A 19,924-nucleotide genomic window follows, 5' to 3' on the forward strand; every position below is an offset into this window, starting at 1 on the left:
GTTATGTACTGCTGTCCCGCACGCGTCGCCCGTGAAGCTTCCACGACATCAATTGGTGTCCTGTGGTCTCCTCTACCTTCGCGTCATCCCATGCGGTTTGCGATAGGTTTCTGCAAACCACTCCGTACGCCTATATCATACATGATTTCGAAACCCTAGCTGCATCTGTTTTAGCGGTTAAGTTTAACTGTGATATGTTGTAAGTATTCTCGATACGTTTCTTTGCGTGCCGAACAGGCGCGCATCGCCCCCTCCTTCTTGATGATAGTTACAATATATTCTTTGAATAATACCTACCTCACCGTCTGTGTTACTACAAGCTGGCGAATGTTGTAACGTTTCAGCGCGTTTTAATTGTTCTCAATTGAAACGGGTTCCACGATTTATTTTACCAGTTCCTTTTATTCTTTTCTAAACGTATTGTCTTGTACATATATGTGCTATGCCTGGGCATCCATCTGAATGATTTAAATATTCGAGTTTCGTAGTGCTTACATGCCATATATCATAAGCGTTTTAGCAAGATTCGGAAGAGGTTTGGAATTGCTAGAGACATGAAAGGAAATTTCTCGTTACTTTAAAGTTTATCATTTGATGAAACCTACACATTTTAATTTATTGTGGATGTTTGGATCAGTCACATGCTTCAAGGCCTGATTTGCATCTCATGGATCACGGTTATTTCGCTTCTATGATGTATAAACGACAGATTTTTAGTCATGTTATATTTTCACAGCATATATCACAGAATTTTGGTTAAATGTAAACGTAATTTCCTTCCTTGATTAACTCAATAAAACCGTTTAACGTAATTATAGTGCAGTACACATTTCTGACGACAAATTAAAAAAAAACATTACTGTTGCGAGAGGATTGGTATGTTCCATGTAGTGGATTGTATATTGGAAAACTGGAAGTACTTTATACTGATATGATAACCCTGTCTATGAACATTTTGTCATGTTTCGATCTTATTCTGAGGACACAATTTCTTACTCTTTCTTCAATAAGCCCTTACTCTAAGGTTTTTAATTTAATTTTTTTTACTTTCAAACTTTCCCGTTGCTCATATAACGAATGATGAAATATTTAAATAACAAATGCCACAGTTCACCGAATGTATCACTGACAGCCTGTTGACAGCATTTCTATTTGTTTATGTTTTTCCTTGCAGCTAGTGCTGGCAGTAAAACAGCTGATTTGGACAGTCAGAACATAACATAATCGAATGCTGTTGTGCGTATGAAAGTTATGAAACATTAAACATGTTCGGTTTACGAGTGTTTTTCCGCACGATGTGCAAAGAATCCACAAAGGAAAATATGTCCGTTCTAGAGGCGATTCGTTTCTTCGCTCCACGTTTGGGTAAGTTGAATCGTTAAATACTTACAATGGTTTTTGTGTTTGAATGCCGGTGTTGTTTCTTCAATTGCAGAGGCTGACCACTTGAAGGTACAACGATGGCTTACGAAAAATCCTGCCCTATTACAGCTGGACAAAACGGAGCTAGACAAAAAGTTGACCTATCTAAAGTACGTTTATATATCTCCCGAGGAGATCTTCGAACATCCAAACATTCTGTGCAACCATCTTGTGACGCTCGAGAATCGAACCACGATCTTGCGGGAGTGCGGACTGGTTGAGTCGCTGAATTTGACCGCCCTCGTGAACTACATCCGATTGATACGGAAAAACATCGACTTGCTGAAGCGCCACCGACTGATACCGCAAGATTTGAACATGTACGAACAGTTTCAGCGGCAGTTTGAGTGTACGGTCGAGCCGAAGGTTCGCTGGGACGAACAGACGCTGCTGCAAGATCTGCGCATTGCATTCTTCAACGCGTTCCTTGCCAAACGGCTCGACATGACCGAGACGGAGCTGGCGAAGCTATGGAAATCGTACTCAAAAATTAAACACAAAAGCTTTGGCCACACGCAGCGCGTTGTTGACATCCTGCAGTACGAGTACAAGTTTAGCCGGGAAAAGTTGATCGCCAATCTGTATCTGCTGCATTCGGATCCGGAAAATTTGCTCCGCCTACCGGCGGAAGTTCCCGCGATCGGGGGCTTAACGATGCGAGAGGTGGCCATGAAGCACCCAAAGGTACTGATGGTCAACTATGAGTCTGTGGTGAAGGTGATGGCGATATTGAAAGAGTTAAACATACCCGAAGGTGAGCTGCTCAAGTGTATGACCGTGCTGACACTTTCACCGCTGACCGTCGCGGATCGGCTAGAGCGGTTGAAGAATGTTAAAGAATTCGAGGTGCTCACGAAACATCCGCGAGTGTTGAAGTTAATACAGTATCAAACGAAAGCCACCATAAGGCTGGAGTATCTGCAGCAGCTGAAAGTACGCTGTGCCTCCTTAGACGTGCTTTCGAGTCACTCGCAGAACTTTGAAAGGTACTTGGGTTTGGCCATCCGTTTGCCTAAGCAACTAAGCACATCTACCCTTCGTTTCATTCTAGGTACGTACGCGAAGGGTGTGATCGAACGAAGGGCAGGGATACAGCTCACTTTCTCAAATACATTTTCGGTGATCGTGCCGATGCGGCACTCCAGAAGATCCGTCGCCATCCGAACTGGTTCCATGTGCCGATCGCACAGATGCAGGACACGTTCGAGGCGCTGCTGAAACTAAAGTACAGCCGGGAGGATATTTTGGATAACGTTCACATTTTACTGTACCCACTGTAAGTGTGCTGATACGGCGATACGAAGATTCTTCCTAACCCCAATGTACAAAACATATCTTTTGGCTTTTGCATTTCGCAGAAATCGTATCGAGGAGAAACTTTCCGCCCTGATCGACGACCGGAAGGTGCAGGACGAGCTGGGGGTAGAGATTTATAGGGCGAGCAAAATGCAACTGCTTGCGCTCGCGCTCTATTTGATTGAGCTCGAATTTCACTTCACCGGCGACGGCGTATGGCCGGAGCAGCAGATCCAGCAGAGCGATTCCGGCTCATCCATTACCATAGAGCTGCCAAATAGTTTAAGCACGGAGTACAAGTTTGGTAAAAAACCTGCCATTGCCCCGGGTAGTTCATGATGATGGCGGAGAAATGTAGGGAAAGTTTAGAAGAAACTTCATCCACAATGATAGGTAGTAGCTGTACAAAGTTTTGAACGAAGGTAACATTTATGGTTTCGAGTTTTATGCTACCCAGAATTTAGTGTAACACGTGAAGAAAGCTGTGCAACAAAACATAATTTGTTTAGTTTTACAACTTTTCATTATAAAGTTCTTGGCCGTTTTGATTGTTTGTTCAAGTCATTCAGTAGGTAATAAACGGAAAATGCATTTGTTTTGTTTGCACAGTGAATTTCTTACTAGGGTTTCTTGAAAATTGAACGAATGCAGCAATGAATAATACATCTTCTTTGTTCTCTTTTTCATAAATAAAACTCGAACTCGAAAAAACACCATATAACCACCAGACCATGGAAAACCCAAATTCGGCGTATTGTAAACTGTGCAAAAAGAGTGAATCCACGTTAGACGCATGCATGGTGAAAACAAACGCCACGAACGCACCGGAATCACATTTCCGCATGCAAGCTGGTTTCAAAGCAATCAAAGCATGAAATCATTGCCAATGAAATGAAATGGAAAAAATTACCACCAATCACACACAACACAAACAGCTGGAGGATATCATATTTCAAAGGTGAGTGATTCTTTCGTTATGAGTTTACTATACATGTTATTTGTGTTTCGTCGTTCTGTAGGAATGAGAATCCTTTTAACTGAGCGCATCATGAAATTGAATCCCTAGATTCTATTCTACCATTTAACATTTTTTATCATCTAAACAGATTCTGCAGAGAAAGTCCTTAGTAGAACAGGTTGTTTTCAGTTTATGTAATTTTTCAAAATGGATTTTTTTTTGTGTTAGGCAGGCATGATGGTAAACGGTGGCCTAAAGTAGGTAAGGTAAAGTTTACCCGGCTCTCAGGGTGGTTTATAAGCGGTTAGCTATTTACTTCGCGGGACATCAGTTGCCGATATCGTTGGTGATTAATTGCGCGGTATAAAACACGGCCATGTATTGTCCAATGCAATCGCTGGCTCAACACAACCGAACTTTTTGTAGACAATCGTTTTATTTGTTTTGTTATCACCGCTGCCCTTCGCGGGAAAGTCACTTCCAGCGGCAGGACGGTTTTGCAGGACGTTGGAAAATGGCAACGGCAAACAAATCCTGTTTACCAAACATTGGCGTACATTCGCTCGCGTGTTTACCGATTGTCTGCGGTATTGTGTACTGGGAAACCCAAAAATTATCCGGTTGAACTTGCCTGCGGTGGGACAATGGTGTGGTGGGGAGGCAAGGGAGGGAGGCGATATGGTCGCGTGGGGGAAAGGATGGTCCTAATAGTAGGGCTTAATCCAGCTTAAAGGGAGACGGCTTGTATCCGATCGATTAATGTTTCGCTCCGGCTCGCCTACCAATCTGTTTTTCCATTCGCACCTACACCAAAAGCAAACAATCGGATCAGTAAAAACAATGGAATGATCCTCCCGGAGCAATGGCCAATCAACCCCCTCCATCCTCCCTATCCCTACCCGATCCACGTGATGTTGGAAGCTTGGTTCAGCAAAACGCAGCACTTTGCTGATGGAGCCTGAAATGCTGCACCGGGTCAGGTCCTCGTATTGTTACACAAACATCTGGTACCCTTTTTATTGTTTTGTTTGTTGCTCTCAAGTGGACGCTTGAGCTGCACTCGAGCGTCGGGTGGTATGGGACGGCGGGGGTTCTGTGAGCGGACGATGGGGCGGATTTCGCAATGCACCAGTGTTACGCAAATCACGGGACACATCGGAACAAAACCGTACAGGTGTGCACGGATTTGTACAAAACGCCATCCCTACCTACCTTCATACATACACACACACAAACACCCGCTCATCCATGGACACCAAAGTGCTCTCGGTGTTAAAATGCATTCCAAGGGCATTGGGAAAGGGCTTGCCGCTTTTCCTCCCACCGATGATAAAATATAAACCTCTCCTCGTTATCCGGAACTCGGTCACGCGTGGGACCGGACGAGCGAAAAAAAGTGTTGCGTTCTGAAAAAAAACAAAGCCCACAAACACACCGATCACCGCTTTGCGGGGAAGTGGATTGATAAAACACAAAATATATATCCTTCACGCTGGTGTACCCAACGTGGCGCGAGGATTAAGAGTTGACAATTTAAACACGGAGGGAGTGAGGGTGGTACCACGGAACGCATTGAAGCATTGGTTCACCGTTTCCACTTCATCATCGACACGGTAAGGACACGCGTCTCCCGTTCCATGCCATTGTTGCCATGTGGTACTTTAGTGGCTCTCTATGTGATTTAGTGTGTGGCTATGTGTGTGTTGAGTTAGTTTCTACAGTTGCCTAACTTTGAGTACCGACTTTTTTTACGCCACACTTCGAAACCGGCCACGGTCGAACGAGCAAATTAGCTGCGGCTTTTGAGGCAAATCGAATGAACTTTTCGATGGAGTTTTTGCTGGTTGACGCTGACCATTGCAGTGCCATTTGTGCATCGCTCGAGTGCTACTGAACGATCTTTGAATAGTGCTAGTGATATGCATTTTCGCCATGAATAGATTCGTATTGAGCGAAGAAGTACTTTTCAATAAAATGAAATTTAATGTTTGTTACGTTAGAGAGCACTCGGGCTTCGATGTAACGAGTAGTTGTTGCGTTCAACTTAAGGACAAACATTTTTAATAATATTTATGTGAGGAAACCTATGCTGCGAATTTTATTTTTCATTGGTGTAAAATTTGAATAATTAGCCAATTCGAAGAGAAATAATTTTTAGTATTTACTTACCAAAAATCACTCTAAAAATATTGCATTCATTATATTCACTTTTACTTTCAAATATATTTCCAATCTGCGTTCGGTTGTTAAATAGGTTTACAATTCACATCTGTCACACTCTCTGCTAACTCTTTTTACTGTTCTTCCACGATTCTTCGATCCTTTCCCGATTCGATCAATCGATCGAGACGAACTACTCCTATCTGTAGGAATTTATTACTTTTTTCTTCAATCATTTGCATTTTTTATGTGGTCAATTGCTCACAACGCTTTTTCTTATCCTATTGTGTTCAATTATCTTCTCTTTCTCTTCTATTTTTATAAATTGTACATGTCTCTATCTGTGCTCTGTTTAAATTAAATTTTATTCCTTCTATTATCTATATCAACGAATGATCTTTCCGTAGTTTTGTTACATGGTTTAAAATGTTATTGATGAATGCTTGCATTTTTGTTGTTGTTATTAATACGTTCCAATGCGTTACAGAGTGAAGTATTTCGCAACTTTTCCGTTTTTTTTGTAGCAGTTAGAATGTTTCTATTTAGCTTACAACAACTACACTTCAGAATTTGTGATTTCAACCTTCTGAACATACAGTTATTTTTAAATCGATTGAAATTGTTGGGGGATTTTTATACCGCCTACCTACCACAGGAAAGGTTGAGTGTTAATAGCAGTTAGACACCACTTTTCAGTGAGAATAATCTAATCCCTGCGACTGGTGTATCCGATCGCAATGGTGTAATCGGCAACGAGCACAGATTTTCTGTATACAAACTACAATCATATTATTCAAAGTACTGTTACAACATTGGCCCAACAATTGAGCGTTTGTTTGGGGTAAATTTTATTTTCCCTTCATGGTAATACCACTGATTGTATTTATTAAAGTACCCAACGTTGGAGGGTACCCTACATCATCCTTCTGTCGGGCATATTCGTAATTCCAGCTAGACGCGCCATCCCATCCCTAAGCTAGTGCTCGACATGGAGTACGGCGAATTATTCCAACCATCGGCATCATCGCATAAAAATGTGTTCTTTAACATATTCAGCGATTCGGTATTTACTGCACCCCGATCGGCACGTTATCGGTGGCCTATGTACAGTCTCGTTCCTCGGTCCGCAGCAGTGGAAGTCGATAGCACAATCTCAATCCGTGCACTTCCCATCTCCCACACACCCGATTCATCCGTGCCTGCATGCCCCGTTCGATGAGGCGCGTCATAAAATCAACATACGGCCGCAAAACGTTCGAACCGTGGCAAATAAATGTCTCGGTTTATACGAGCCTTCTCCAGCGTTGCCGAGGAGCCGGGCGCGTTTTGGGTCGTTCCGCTTTATGAATAAACTATCAGCCGAAGTGCTCATCATGTAAAAGTATTGGCCGACCGCGGGAAAGGTTGTTGTTGATCGTGGCGGATTTTTCCTCTCCCATTTTCGAGAAACGGTGGTTCGGTTTGAACGTCTGGTTCGTCCGGTTCCGTTTGAAGCTAGCACTATAGCGTTTGGACTATCCCGGTTCATCCCGCGGACGTGGAGGTACACATTCTACTGCGACCGGAGGTAGAGACATGCGGCGAGCGGATTGTAGAGGATTTTCCCCATTTTCAAATATGCCTACCGTGGAACTGATGTCTTCATCGGTCGTGCCGTGTGTTTTGCATGTTTTTGTGCGTGCGTGTGTTGCTGTGTACAGGCGGTATGTACCGAGAGTTGTATAACCAGCGGCGACCGGTGCCGGAAGGTGGTACCAATGCCAAACGGATAAAACCGGCCGAGGGACCGGGAGCACGCGGTGGCACCGCCGGAAGTGGATGAAAATGGAAATTGTATTCGTTATTCGGATGCGCCCGGGAAATCGTCGTGCCCCGCCAGCATCATGCCCGAAACATTTTGGCGTCATCGCCGAGACCGGAAGGCACATCAAACCGCACCGGAATGGGGGATCGGTCAAGGATTCGGTGGAGGCCAGGCATTGGCGGTGGTGTGCAGCATATCGCAAATTCCCTTTGGAGGCTGTGGGGTGGCGGGGTACGACGGCACGCATACGTTTATGTGAGTCGAAACGCCAGCGCGAAAAAGAAAAATAATTGATTTGTATGCAAATGTGAAATTTCATCAGCCGTTTCGCCACTGCCGCTTTTTTGGGAGGTTTTTCTTCGGGACGAGTAGCTGTCCCTCGCCTTTTTTCAGTTTTTATTTCTAAACATGCCTTCTAGTCGACTTGTATGTCCAGTATGTCGCCCCCTCCACTCGATACGTGTTAGGAGGGTAACTGAACTAGACATTGAAATACGACGAAATTTTAAATTAAAATTATCAAAACAACTCATGAGCTGCTGGAAATAAGAAAGGAACATTTTTACGAATTATTTTTTTGGTTCAACTAAACAACTTAGTCAAATTGTATTCTTGTTATGTGCAATCAATTTCAAATTTAAAAAACTAAAATATTAGTATACTAAATGTGATAAAATTAATTTAAAGCTAATTGCAAAAACTTTTTTACAAATTATTATTTCGTTTCAATTACATGATTTAATTAAATTGTATTCTTGTTATGTGCAATACATTTGTTTTTGGTTTCACTGAAGTTTAATGAAGTATAAAGTTAACAAATTGTAAATCGAAAAAAAAGTCCAAAAGTCATATGCATATTTTAAAATAAAAGCATCTCTATAGAGGCACTATAAATGTGATAGGAGCATAAATGGAATAGGTCTTGGATTTTTGATTCTTTTTTATATTTGTATCAGCACATGATTTTTATATAATTAAATTATGCTGAAACACTATCACATTATTGATCAATTTAATACGCACATCTATTTAAAATTTTGCAAGAAACTCACGATTTAATTTATTTGGAAGTTATTTTTCCTTAAACCAAAGTATTCCCACCAAAATTTATATGTTTCTGCTTCCACTTGGAATATTGAAATAGCTTTAAAAACACGAGCTTAAAAAGCTTCTCATTCAGTACTCCCCCTTAATGCCGAGACCATCGGGAGCCGGCACAGATAATAACGAGCGGCAGAAGCAGGGAGGGTGGAAGACAAAAAGAACGCCAGAAGAAAGTAATACGGCCCCCATTCGGATCGGACAAACGAATATGCAAACGGTTTCGCTTGCCCAAATGTTGCCGCACGGACGATGAGCAAAACTAACACGTGTGCCGGCCTATTTTGGCGCAGATCGGTAACAATTCTCGCGCGCGCCCGAAACATGCCCCGGAACATGGTCCGCCAGTGCACGAGAGTGTTTTCCGGAGTGTTGGCATCTTGTTTTTTTTTTGGGTTTTGAACGAAATGATAATACAAATGAAAGGCGGACGGAAGCATGGGGAGACAAAAAAACGAACACACACACACACACCGTGTCTAACTCGTTCCGAATCGAATAAGCCCAATTTGTGTGAAGCGCCCATGTCGGCAATATGAAACGGAAGAAACGAGTGATTTTTGCACGCACCTCTGACCCATCGGCAGCTCTTCGCCCTTCGCCCTGGGGGCTTCCACGGTCATCCGCGGCGAGTGGGAGGGGGGGACGGTCGTTGGAAAATATTGTCAGATTAGGCAGAAAGCCATCGCGTTCCATCGAACGGGCGCTCTACCGGTATCCCATTTACAAGCCGGGCGCCCAAGTGCATGTCAGGTCGCCCGTTCCGGAGCTGTCGTTGGCAGTGTTCCGGTCTGCTTCCTAGCACGTGGCCAACCGTACGCAGTCTGACACGGCCATTGGGCGGCTCGAACTGCAAACCATCGTCGTCGTCGTCGTTGCCATCGAAAGGAGCGTATTTGTTCGTCGCCCGAGGCCTTCTCCGAGCTGCCGTTCAAGTGCAATGGTCACTCCATAATAATGTTGACCGGTCCGTTCGTCTGTCCATCACGTGGAGCTAAGGGGGAATTGCAGCAGGGCGATGCAACTATCCTTTCAACCCAAACGGACTCCGTCCAGTGGAACCGGATGCCGAAAGCACTGTAGAGGGATGCCGAAAGCACACGGGCCGGATGGACAACCTGTCGTAGTTTTTCTTTTTCTGGCTGTAGCCAAAATGGCGGAAATGGAGTGAAATTTGTTTCAAGTGTTGTCCGCACGGAGGGTTTTCGCTTACACGGACCACTGAAAACCCGTCGGCCCGGTTCGGTCACCGTGGCGGATTGATTTAATGGAGCGCTTTTGGTGGCTGGACTCGACTGGCAAGAGGGAGCGAGAGGGGACGCTAGGGCAAGTGGGCGAGTTGCTGTCCACCGGGCGAACCATCGTGTGATGGAATGGCCGTTCCCACCATTCCGTGGTGCCCGGGTGCACTAATGAACGGGTATGCAAGTTTGAATGCCGATCCTGATTGGGGTAGGATTTGGAACATGACCGGTCCGAAATGAATGCGAACCTCGTAGAGGGTGGCAGTGGGGAGAGGAGGAGCAATTTAGTGAACGCATGGTATTAGGCAAAAGAAACTGAGGGATAACGCAACGAAGTGAGGACTAGGATGAGCATGAGCTCATCCGGACAAGCTGTTATCGAGGGCAGTATTCGGCAACATTGTTTTCGGGCAGGGAAATGTTGAAAAAAAAGTATAAGCTTCACAAATGATGTTACGAAACATCTAAATGTATTCTCATATATTTTTTGGTGAAGTTTTTCCATTTTCTACTGTTGGGGGAACCCATGGCGCAGCGGTAGCGCAAGGAAACACCACGCCACAGGTGTGGGATCGAATCTCGGTTCTGGCACCCCCCGGTATTACGTACGGCTGACCACCGATTTATAATATACCGTCTTTCGGTTACCGAAAACCCCCCTCGGAGAGAGGCCTTGTCCCACTTGGGGTTGTCGTGCCATATAAAAAAAACTTATTTGTTGATGTAAGTAAAATTCAAAGCAAATAACTTTTCTTGAGAAAAACTGTTTCTTGTTAAAAATTAGTAAAATTGTCTCTGTGTACTAGATCGTTTCATGTACTCAAAATATGTTATATTTAGTACAAACAGTAGTAGTATTTTTGTTGAAATAGTATACATCATTAAAAAATGGTTTACTTCATTACGAACTGTATTTGTTTTCTAATTATCTGTAAATTCCGATTAAAGTTGCTCGCGGATCATTATAAGTAAATTAATGGTATGGCCTAAGGTAAACTAGTTCAAAAGTAATCTAATTTAACAGATTAGATTGAACCTCATATATTGATACAACAATTTTGAATTGTTTGGTAGAGTATATAAATATATCAAATTCGGTATCTTTTAGAGTAGCCTCAATTTAACCATCCATTATATTTGAAAGTATGGCATTCTTGCATTAGGAATTGTTTATTGCTATTACTATTGAATCTCATTTTTATGGTTTTTACCAGAACCGTTTTTTTCTGGAAAGTGCTTTTGTGTTATCGGTTCACGTGTTGTTTTCAAATGTTCTTTGAAAAATAGATAGTTAAAGTAAAAGCCATTTATTTTGATCAAGTTGCAAGCCACTGAAACAGAAAGCGAAGAAGAGAGAAGGGAGCTAGTGACCGGTTTGAGACATCCCACGGTAGGATATTAGCAAAATCGCACCGATTCCACACGCGCACGGATTGGCGATGGGCGAAGTAAGCAAACAACGATGCTGACATAGTGGCTTCGCCGGCTACGCTCCCGGAAGCGAACCGACTCGATGCACTTCGATGGCTCTGTCCACCGATAGCTGCGGGACCACTCAACCCGGGACGCGAGTGACAGCAACAAAACGTACACCATTAGTGTCAGCGCATTAAAAAGCCGATTTTGCATCCGATCCCGACGGCATCCGCGTTCGTCCAACACGAGAGGGAATCGATCCGGCATGCTGCAGGCCGTACGCCTAGCAGTGCGCCCTGGGACTGCTGCATCATAATGCAATTTTGTCAACCCATTATATCTACCCCGTCCTCGGTTTCAAACGCGGCAGCATAGGTTCGGGCCGCGCGCAAGGTGCACGTTAAATTAGAGCTAAAATAAATTAATTCCAAACCAATATTCAATACACACACACACACACAAGACACACGGTCGCACGCCCGATTCATCAGTTGTCAGTCGACTCCGGACCGTGGGATCGGCGTCGTGGTTTGCCGGCGTTTCGATTTCCGGGCCTGCGAAGAGTGCGTTTCAATTAGCGTTGTGCGGTGGGTGGCGGGGGCTTTTGGCCTTTTTAAGCCCTTCAACCTGGTACTTTTGGACAACGAGCGGCCGGGCAAGTATCATCGTACCATGCGTTTCTGCCGCTGCCGTTCGTTACGCTCATCGAACGAGGGGGGGACATTTCAATCCGGTGGTTTTAGTCATTTGGCAGCAGGTGGATCGTAGGGGCGCTGGGGTTTAGGGTTCGTTAATGAGGATACTTTTCCGCCGAAACCAAAGGGCTGACGGGGTGGATGGTTTTGTGACAGTTCAACCGGTTGTCGTCGATGCAATCGATGGAGGCGCCCAGTCGTTTTGCCACAGCACACAAATAGTTTGACCGTTTTAGAGTGTTGTGGGTATTTCCATTCCCCCTGCATAGATTGGAGGGATGCCGTTCGTTGCTGGTGGGTGATAGTAGCAGTTTTTTTTTCCAATTTTGCCTGGGGATGTGATCTTTGTATCGCACAGTGGGAAGCTACCATGCAAGTGATTGGTCATTGGAATTTATTTCCCTCTTGAAAAGGCATTTCGTGTGTCTAAAATAGATTGAAACAAGAATGGATACTTTAATCGGGCAACGTTGCAAACAACCGCTGAGTGTTGTAGGTCTCAACCATTTAATTGTCAAATCACCATCTCATAATGAATCATCTATTTGTGTACATTATAAAATTCTGCACAAATTTGTTTTGCTGTTCTTCTCCGGTTCGTTGCTTCCCTATAAATTATTCTTTTATCCGTCATCGTTAGTACGGATTTCTGTAAGATTGGTAGATTTTACGATCAGTTTTGATATTTACCTCTTTTTCAACGACTCGATTCAACACCAATTAAAGCTTATTGAAATCTTATTCCAAAAGAATGGGTCCCTCGCATACTATTGAAATCTTTAAATTGCATTTGGTGCTGTTTTATTGTTTCAAACAGTTTTTTAATATTCAGCAATATATTTTTAAAGTTCATAGAATTACGACCGCCGAAAATAGGCAAAACTGATTGAAATAAAGTTCTAAATTGGGTAAATTCTGAACATATTTCCGGAAAACCTGGTGGTATCACTTATTTACTTCGTTCAGCGTAGGTTATGAAAGTATAGATATTGTTTATTTATATTCAACGTTTTCTTTTTTTTATGTTTTCACTTTTTTTGGATGTTCAATGTTTGACTCCTTCATCCATTCTTTTCATTCATCAGTTTCACATGAAACTGATATGTTTCAATTTTATTAATCTGGTATGTCGATGAAAGCTTTGTTGTTTTATTTTGCTTGTTTTTACAAAACTTATTCTTTTAAGCCCCAATGAGGGCTAACGTTTTATACCTTGCCCACCGTGCACGAGTTCCAAAGGACACCGCCGACCGACTCCCTTAGATCCTGCCGTGAAGGTTGGAAAACACAATAAGCCGATTGACGACAATTGCCCGACAATACGTGATTTAATTGAACTGGACCAATTTTCTATCGGTCGATGCCGCGAAAATTTAATTTCCGGCCAATAAATTAAGGCAACACCGAAACGGCTCGAACGGAGCGAATGAGTTGCCAGTTCCAGCGTACGGTGCCATACGGTGCTGCGTTACGAATTGGTCAATTCAGTCGTTTGAAATTTTGTTCCGGGTCGGTTTTGGCCTGTTCGGTCGGTCGCAACGAACCGGTGGAAAGTGTCGGAAAAGGCGCGCTCGAAAGGCTAATCTCGCCCCGCGGTCACAATCGCTTCGACCAAGGGGTGCATCCATTGAATTATCGAACAATGATAATTGTTCTCGCTCTTTGGGGGGACATGCAATAATGTACCGGGCCACAACGAACCAGGCACGATGATACTTGGACAGCTTGCATGAATCGGTCGAATAAAGGCGAGCTTATTAAAATGCAACCATTTAAAGATAATACCGTATTATCGTTTCCCACGGGGGTGCTAACGTGGATAGCCAATTATTATTTCATTTCAATGGCAGAGTCCCATTTATTTATCAGCAGACACTATCAGCTTGCTACTCGTTACTATTTATATTGAATGAATAAAAGTAAAGAAACGTCATTGAAGAGGGTCTATGGAAACGGTTGAAATGGGTGCAAACGAATTTATTTTAAATGCGAATCACTTACCAAACTACAAACACAAATCGTCCTGCCCCAACTATTTAATTTCCTTTCCAGAATGATGAAATGACAATGCCATCGCAGTCGACTGATACTGGCACCGTATGAAAACTACCCCATCAAATTCAAAGGAGGGAATGTAATGGGCAAAAGGGTTATACTCCGAATAGCTTGTAGAACATTTTGTTTCACTGCGTGTTTTGAGTAATGGAAGTAATCCGTACAACGTTTACAACTGCACCAGATATGCTCCGGTCGTGCCCGGTGGACCTCCGCTGTCCCGAGTTCACACGAGACATCCCGGCGGCAGCCACCCCAAACCCATCCGGCCGGTCGGGACGGGACCGATTTGACAAATGATGCCACCATCGTTTGTTGTACCCATCCACTATCACTGCTGTTTGACAACTTTACGGCAACCTTCTCCACCAAATAATTGGCCCGTTCCTCTCGCTGCTGGGATGCTCGGGTGGGCCTTACACTGCGGACCCAGAGATAAACACAAGCACTAAAAAGAGAAGAAGAGAAACAGAGTAAGCTTGTTACGGTATAGGTTGTTACCAACTAAACCGTCGGTGCTTCGTAGTGATTTCCATGGTGGTAGAAACCACGGAGACGATTCTAGCCAATCCATTTCGCTCTATCCATTCCCAGAAGCTCACCATGCCAGCAGGTTCGTTTGCCTTTGGTTTGCGGAACCTTTTCCGCTTAGCAGCTGTAATTCCTTGATACCGTTCCAGTTGGTATTTGATATTAAGCTACTATTTTGGATAGCTTTGAATGAAGTTGCTGGCGCTTGAGTTGTTGGAAACTATCCTACATTTACAAGCGGTGTGCCACAGAAAATTTCTTTCGAAATGATTATTGCATTCTGCTGATCCACTGAGGGTTAAATTAAGCGCCTTCATATTGCTACAAATGTCGTATAGGTTTCGTTCCAAGAAAACCCCTCTTGTAGAAAAATTTATATGAAGCAAATTAATTTTGAATTTCCATGACTCAAAAAGAGTTCTCTCTATATAAGCCAAGCCAGAGGTTTCAACGGTAAAATATTGAAATTTCTGAGCTTGTTGAAATGATGGGCAACTGGAAATTAAAACTTTATATTGATTTATAAAATACCATTTTCAACCATTCATCTAGGATCTTTAGACCACATGAATTGCAAAATCGATGCAAAGAGTCATTTAGGTTCTTGCATTAACCAACTCCATAAGTTAGCAAGTCACTAGAACTGCATTTTCTACAGTGAGTTAATATTTCCTTCGTGGTCTGATAATTTCCTTACCATTCCACTACGTTGCTCTGTGAAAGTTTGTAAAAGATTCTTTCGGACTTTGGAAAACATTAAGAGAAGTAGAAGCGTATAAACAATATTTATGTTGATAGTTTATTGTGACTAAAAAGAGAGATGCGTTTGAGCGCCAGATCAATGAGAATTATTGTTTTGTAGGAGATAGAAATGATATTTATTTAAAGCGAAGTATCAATACTGTAGCACAACAAATGACGATGTTGATTTGATTTTCGGATTACGTTAATTAGATTTGTGACCTATTGTTGGATTAAATTCGTTATTTGTTGTACATTGACAAGCTATGTAGTATATTTAAAATCTCTGTATTTTTTTCTTTAATAAATTGTCACAAAATTGTTCTACAATAAAATACATAAAAGGCTTACGTTAAAACGGACTTAACGAACTACCATTGGTTTGCGAAAAAAAAAATGAAAGAAAAGCGCAACCAGCAAATGTAAGGCCACCTTTGCTACATCGATTATCTGCTTACACTTACGTTGAAATAAACACACACTAGCAACACCAACCACCACAAGCTGAGCAATGGTTCGCCCAAGGCCAGCTAGTTTCATCTCCCGCGGAATGTTTAATTTAGTTCCGGCTATATAATATACCGCTGTAGCAACAACTTCGCTTCCGGAACGGTTCTATCCGTGATTCGCTAGGAGCTCGTCATCCGCTCGTATGGCGCTGTTGCCATAGTTTTGATATTCCGCTCGCACAAATCGAGGTGTACATTTATAATCTAAACAGTATCGTGTAAATCGTGAGTAGACGGGGAGAAGAGAATGCGGGTGGAGATGGCGGATATGGTGAATCCTTCCATTGCACGACTCCTGATTATCTCGATGATTATGCCCATCATCGCCGGGTGGAATGATAATTGTGGGATGGTGGGAAGCCCATGAAATCTGTTCACATCCTCCACTCCCGGGAACTCCTACGGGCGGTCGGGCGGAAGTTTGCGGCGGAGGCACTGCTACACGTGTTGTGGCATCTATTTACATATAAACTAGATTTAAACAATTTTACTGCTCCCCGGCTGCGCGTCGAAGGTGAGTGGCAACGAAGAAAGGTGGTCGAATAGGGGAAGGAGAGAGAGGGGGGGCGCATGTGTACGATCCGGAAAACATCCGAGCCAAACCGAGTTTGCCGGAAGAGCGTTAGTTTTACTTTGATAGTGTGTGCCTGCAGGAGCGTGGCATTGGCTCAAAGAATACTTTACTCCGAAATGGAGCATTTTATGGACCGAAATGCAAATTATTAGCTCGTGCAGGCAAACAGCTACTCGGACGATGCCACTAGGCCCGTTCCCTGAAATCGCCCGGCGGGCTGGATTGGGGAGTTCCTGAGGGAGTTTGGCTCCTTTTTTTATCTATTTATTTTTCCTGCTACTGCCACCGAGTGCATGCAATCAACGATTTGGCGGAGCATCATAGGTGGTTGTCTTTGCGCTCGGAGGAATTCAATTTACATTCCCGTAAGGCACTTTCGGCACGTTCTGGAGTTCTGAGTTTGTTAGCCACTTTTCGTCACCTAACGACGATCGGGGTGGGGTGGAAAAGTGGATTCGGACACATTCGCATCGTTGCGCCATGACACTGTTGATGTGTGGGCACTTGCGGTGTGTTTGTGGAAACCGTATGTACAAGTAATTTTCCTCAGTTTTCACGCTCCCTCCGATTGCGCTCGCCAACTTTCTAATCAACTTGCCTTGTGCTGTAACGAAACGATCGACAATACCGGCCCCGTTTCGATTGCGGTTCTTTGCGGACCGAAACGAAAACAACTCTTTTACGCTCGTTCTGCCAATTTTGTCGAACCGTTTTCGTTTCCTTAACGCTACTCCTAGGTCTAATCCCATCCGGAACGGGTATACTTAAGCCCGAGCTGGTGGAAGAACGTCGTGATGTTTGCTGTCGAAGGGACTAGGGCTATAAACGGAACTTATGCTAGTATCGTAAACTCTAATGCTTCATAGATAGAATACAAAACAAAAAATATATATATATATATTTATATATATATGACACTCTGTAGGAACTTAAGCGTTAAGGACTTTTCTTTCCTTCCTTCATGTTTTTGTTCTAATTGATTTTCGCTTTTTCATTCGCTCGCTCGCTTTTATCGCGAACTACGCGTATTTGCTTTACTAGCTGCAGCTTGTCGATCGCATTTAAATGGCACTGGAATTCATCTCTTTTCCATCCCTTTGTACATCGGAATCAATTTCTCCTCCGTTTCACTTAAATAACGCTGGCTACATTCTACCGGAGTTCGTTTTTTGTTTCGCTTCATTCGAGCTTTCGTTTTAAACATCGCAAAGAATCCACCCGGAAATCGATTACTACGACTTCAACTCTACTCGGCTTGGTTGCGAAATCGGTTTCGTTGTTTTTTTTTTTATCCTTCTTTCATTTCAATTTTTCTGCTTTGTCCTCTACAATGTATTTATCATCCCCCCTCCCCGCTCCTCCGTTCCCTGGATCCGCCCGTGTACACCCTCGCACTGAGGCGCTGGTTCACGGTTCATTTCCGAGCGGATCAATAAATATCGTCCGCGGCGTGGAAGGATGGGATTGGCGTGAGAGAGTCGATCTCAAATAAATATGGCCTATATTACACAGCACGCCGCTTCGCCCGGGCCAGGGCTTGGTGCGATTTGTGATCGCCTGTGCTTTATGCGCAATTTATGTAGTTTGTTGATACTGAGAGCAAACAATAAGGGTTCACAAGCGTTTTCGATGTGTGATGAGGATGAGGATGATGATGATGACGATAGTTGGAAAGTAGTGGGAGGGAGTTGTGGGAAAGAGGCAGAACAGAACCAATCCCGATAGTGAACGGAGAAGATGGCGTGGTAAACAACTCCAAAGCCTTTGGGTGTTTGCTTCGGACTTTCTATTAGATTCTTGCGTTCCGTTGGGATGAAATTCGAGTCTGCAGAGAATCGACAGGAGGCATAAAAAAATATACCCATCTAAAACTCACGAACCTTTCGGAGCATACACACATACACATACACACGGTGCCCCCCAAAAGACCCGCCGCCCCGGGTACCGATCCGTGGAGAATTAAACTTTTCCAAACCGCCCCGTCCCGGGTCCCGATATCAGCCCCGGGTCTCATACGAGCAGTTTTAGGCACGTTGTGGCCTCAATTACACAACAACCAAACTACCAACTGTTGCTGGCCGGCATTGGGCCGCCTCGGGGGCCGAAACCCGTTCGGTGGGTGAAAAACTTTCCCGAACGGTTGTTTACCTAAGATTCGAGAGGTTGAAAAGGGGCCCCGGTTTGGTACGAAAGCTAAAAAACTAACAAATACACATTTTGACCCATGTTGCCGGTCTTTCTTTTGGGACAGGATGTCCGGTATGGCCCGGCCGCCGGGAAAATGGGCCTATTGTCCGTCGATATGATGGAAAACTTCAAAGTCATCAGGCCAAGTGTACGCTTTCCTTTGAGTTTCGTTCGTTTTTTTTTTGTTATTTTCGCTCTCCAAAACTCATACTTTCCAGTGAAGGAAAAACATACGACTTCGGGACGGACGCTAAAGTGGGATGTTAATTAATGGTCAAAGGGCTCGCACCGATGGGAAGGTGTATCAAGGCGCAAGGTGCCCTAGTGCGTTCGGGAGAGGTTAGACCGCCCTTCCGGCCTTCGGGGAAAGTAGATGCTTGACCATTTTACCTTTAATAGAATCAGCTTTAAAAACTATTCAACGATTCGGGATGGCACTTTAGTTTAATTAAGTTTTTGAGGAAAACAAGTACGAGAAAACCTATCGACGTGCTTAGTGGACCGTAACAATGTGACGACTCGAGGGAACAATACAAGTGATCGCATGTGGAGGTATTTTTTTGCAGTCCCGAGCAATTCAATAGGTGCGCCTTAAATAAGCTTTCATCTTGATGTTTTAAAATAAACATCGATCAATAAACACCCTTCGGGAGGGTGAACGGTTTTTGCTGCAAAGAGTTGGGACTATTTTCGGCACATGTTAGAAGCATCATCCGGTTCACTGAATCTCTCCCGAGACCCCCGACGTTGTATGCATGAGTTTCTTCGAATCGCCCTTTCTATAAAGCATATCACCGTGTTAAAAAAAACACGAATCCTTCCGGGATTTTGCTTCCCAAAAAGGATACCCCATAGACACCAGCACATACGTATCCGGTTGGGGTAAAATTTGTTCCGACGACTCCAAATGTTTCCTAAGCCACCCGGGAACCGGTGGTTGGAAAGAGGAATCGGCGGAAACTTACAGGAAAAAAAAAGCCCCAAAGTATTGAGCGCGCGCAGATGGAAAACTTCGGGAAACGTACAGCGAATGGTTGATTGATTTGGGAAAATGAAAGACGCCAAACTGGACCCGCTCGAACGGAGCGAAACAATCGCGGGGGTTGAAAGGGCGGGTAGGGAAAAGTAAAAACACAAAATTTTCCCCCGCCACGAAATTGTATTTGAAGCCGGTGGGAAAGCGGTGGGAAAACCAAAACCCCGTAGCCTCACCTGGTGGAGCGCGTGTACT

At 43.8% G+C, this 19,924-nt stretch overlaps 1 protein-coding gene across 1 annotated transcript; it reads left to right on the forward strand.

Moving 5' to 3' along the window:
- Positions 1 to 1,265: 1,265 nt before the first annotated feature.
- LOC131287816 (transcription termination factor 5, mitochondrial) lies at positions 1,266 to 3,091 on the forward strand. The gene is made up of 4 exons (XM_058316899.1): positions 1,266 to 1,365; positions 1,436 to 2,408; positions 2,474 to 2,698; positions 2,781 to 3,091. The coding sequence occupies exons 1-4, from the start codon at positions 1,266 to 1,268 to the stop codon at positions 3,055 to 3,057; spliced, it is 1,575 nt and encodes a 524-aa protein (XP_058172882.1). The 3' UTR covers positions 3,058 to 3,091.
- The last annotated feature ends 16,833 nt before the right edge of the window (positions 3,092 to 19,924 follow it).

Source organism: Anopheles ziemanni, chromosome 3 (assembly GCF_943734765.1).
Source record: "Anopheles ziemanni chromosome 3, idAnoZiCoDA_A2_x.2, whole genome shotgun sequence".
NCBI lineage: Eukaryota > Metazoa > Arthropoda > Insecta > Diptera > Culicidae > Anopheles > Anopheles ziemanni.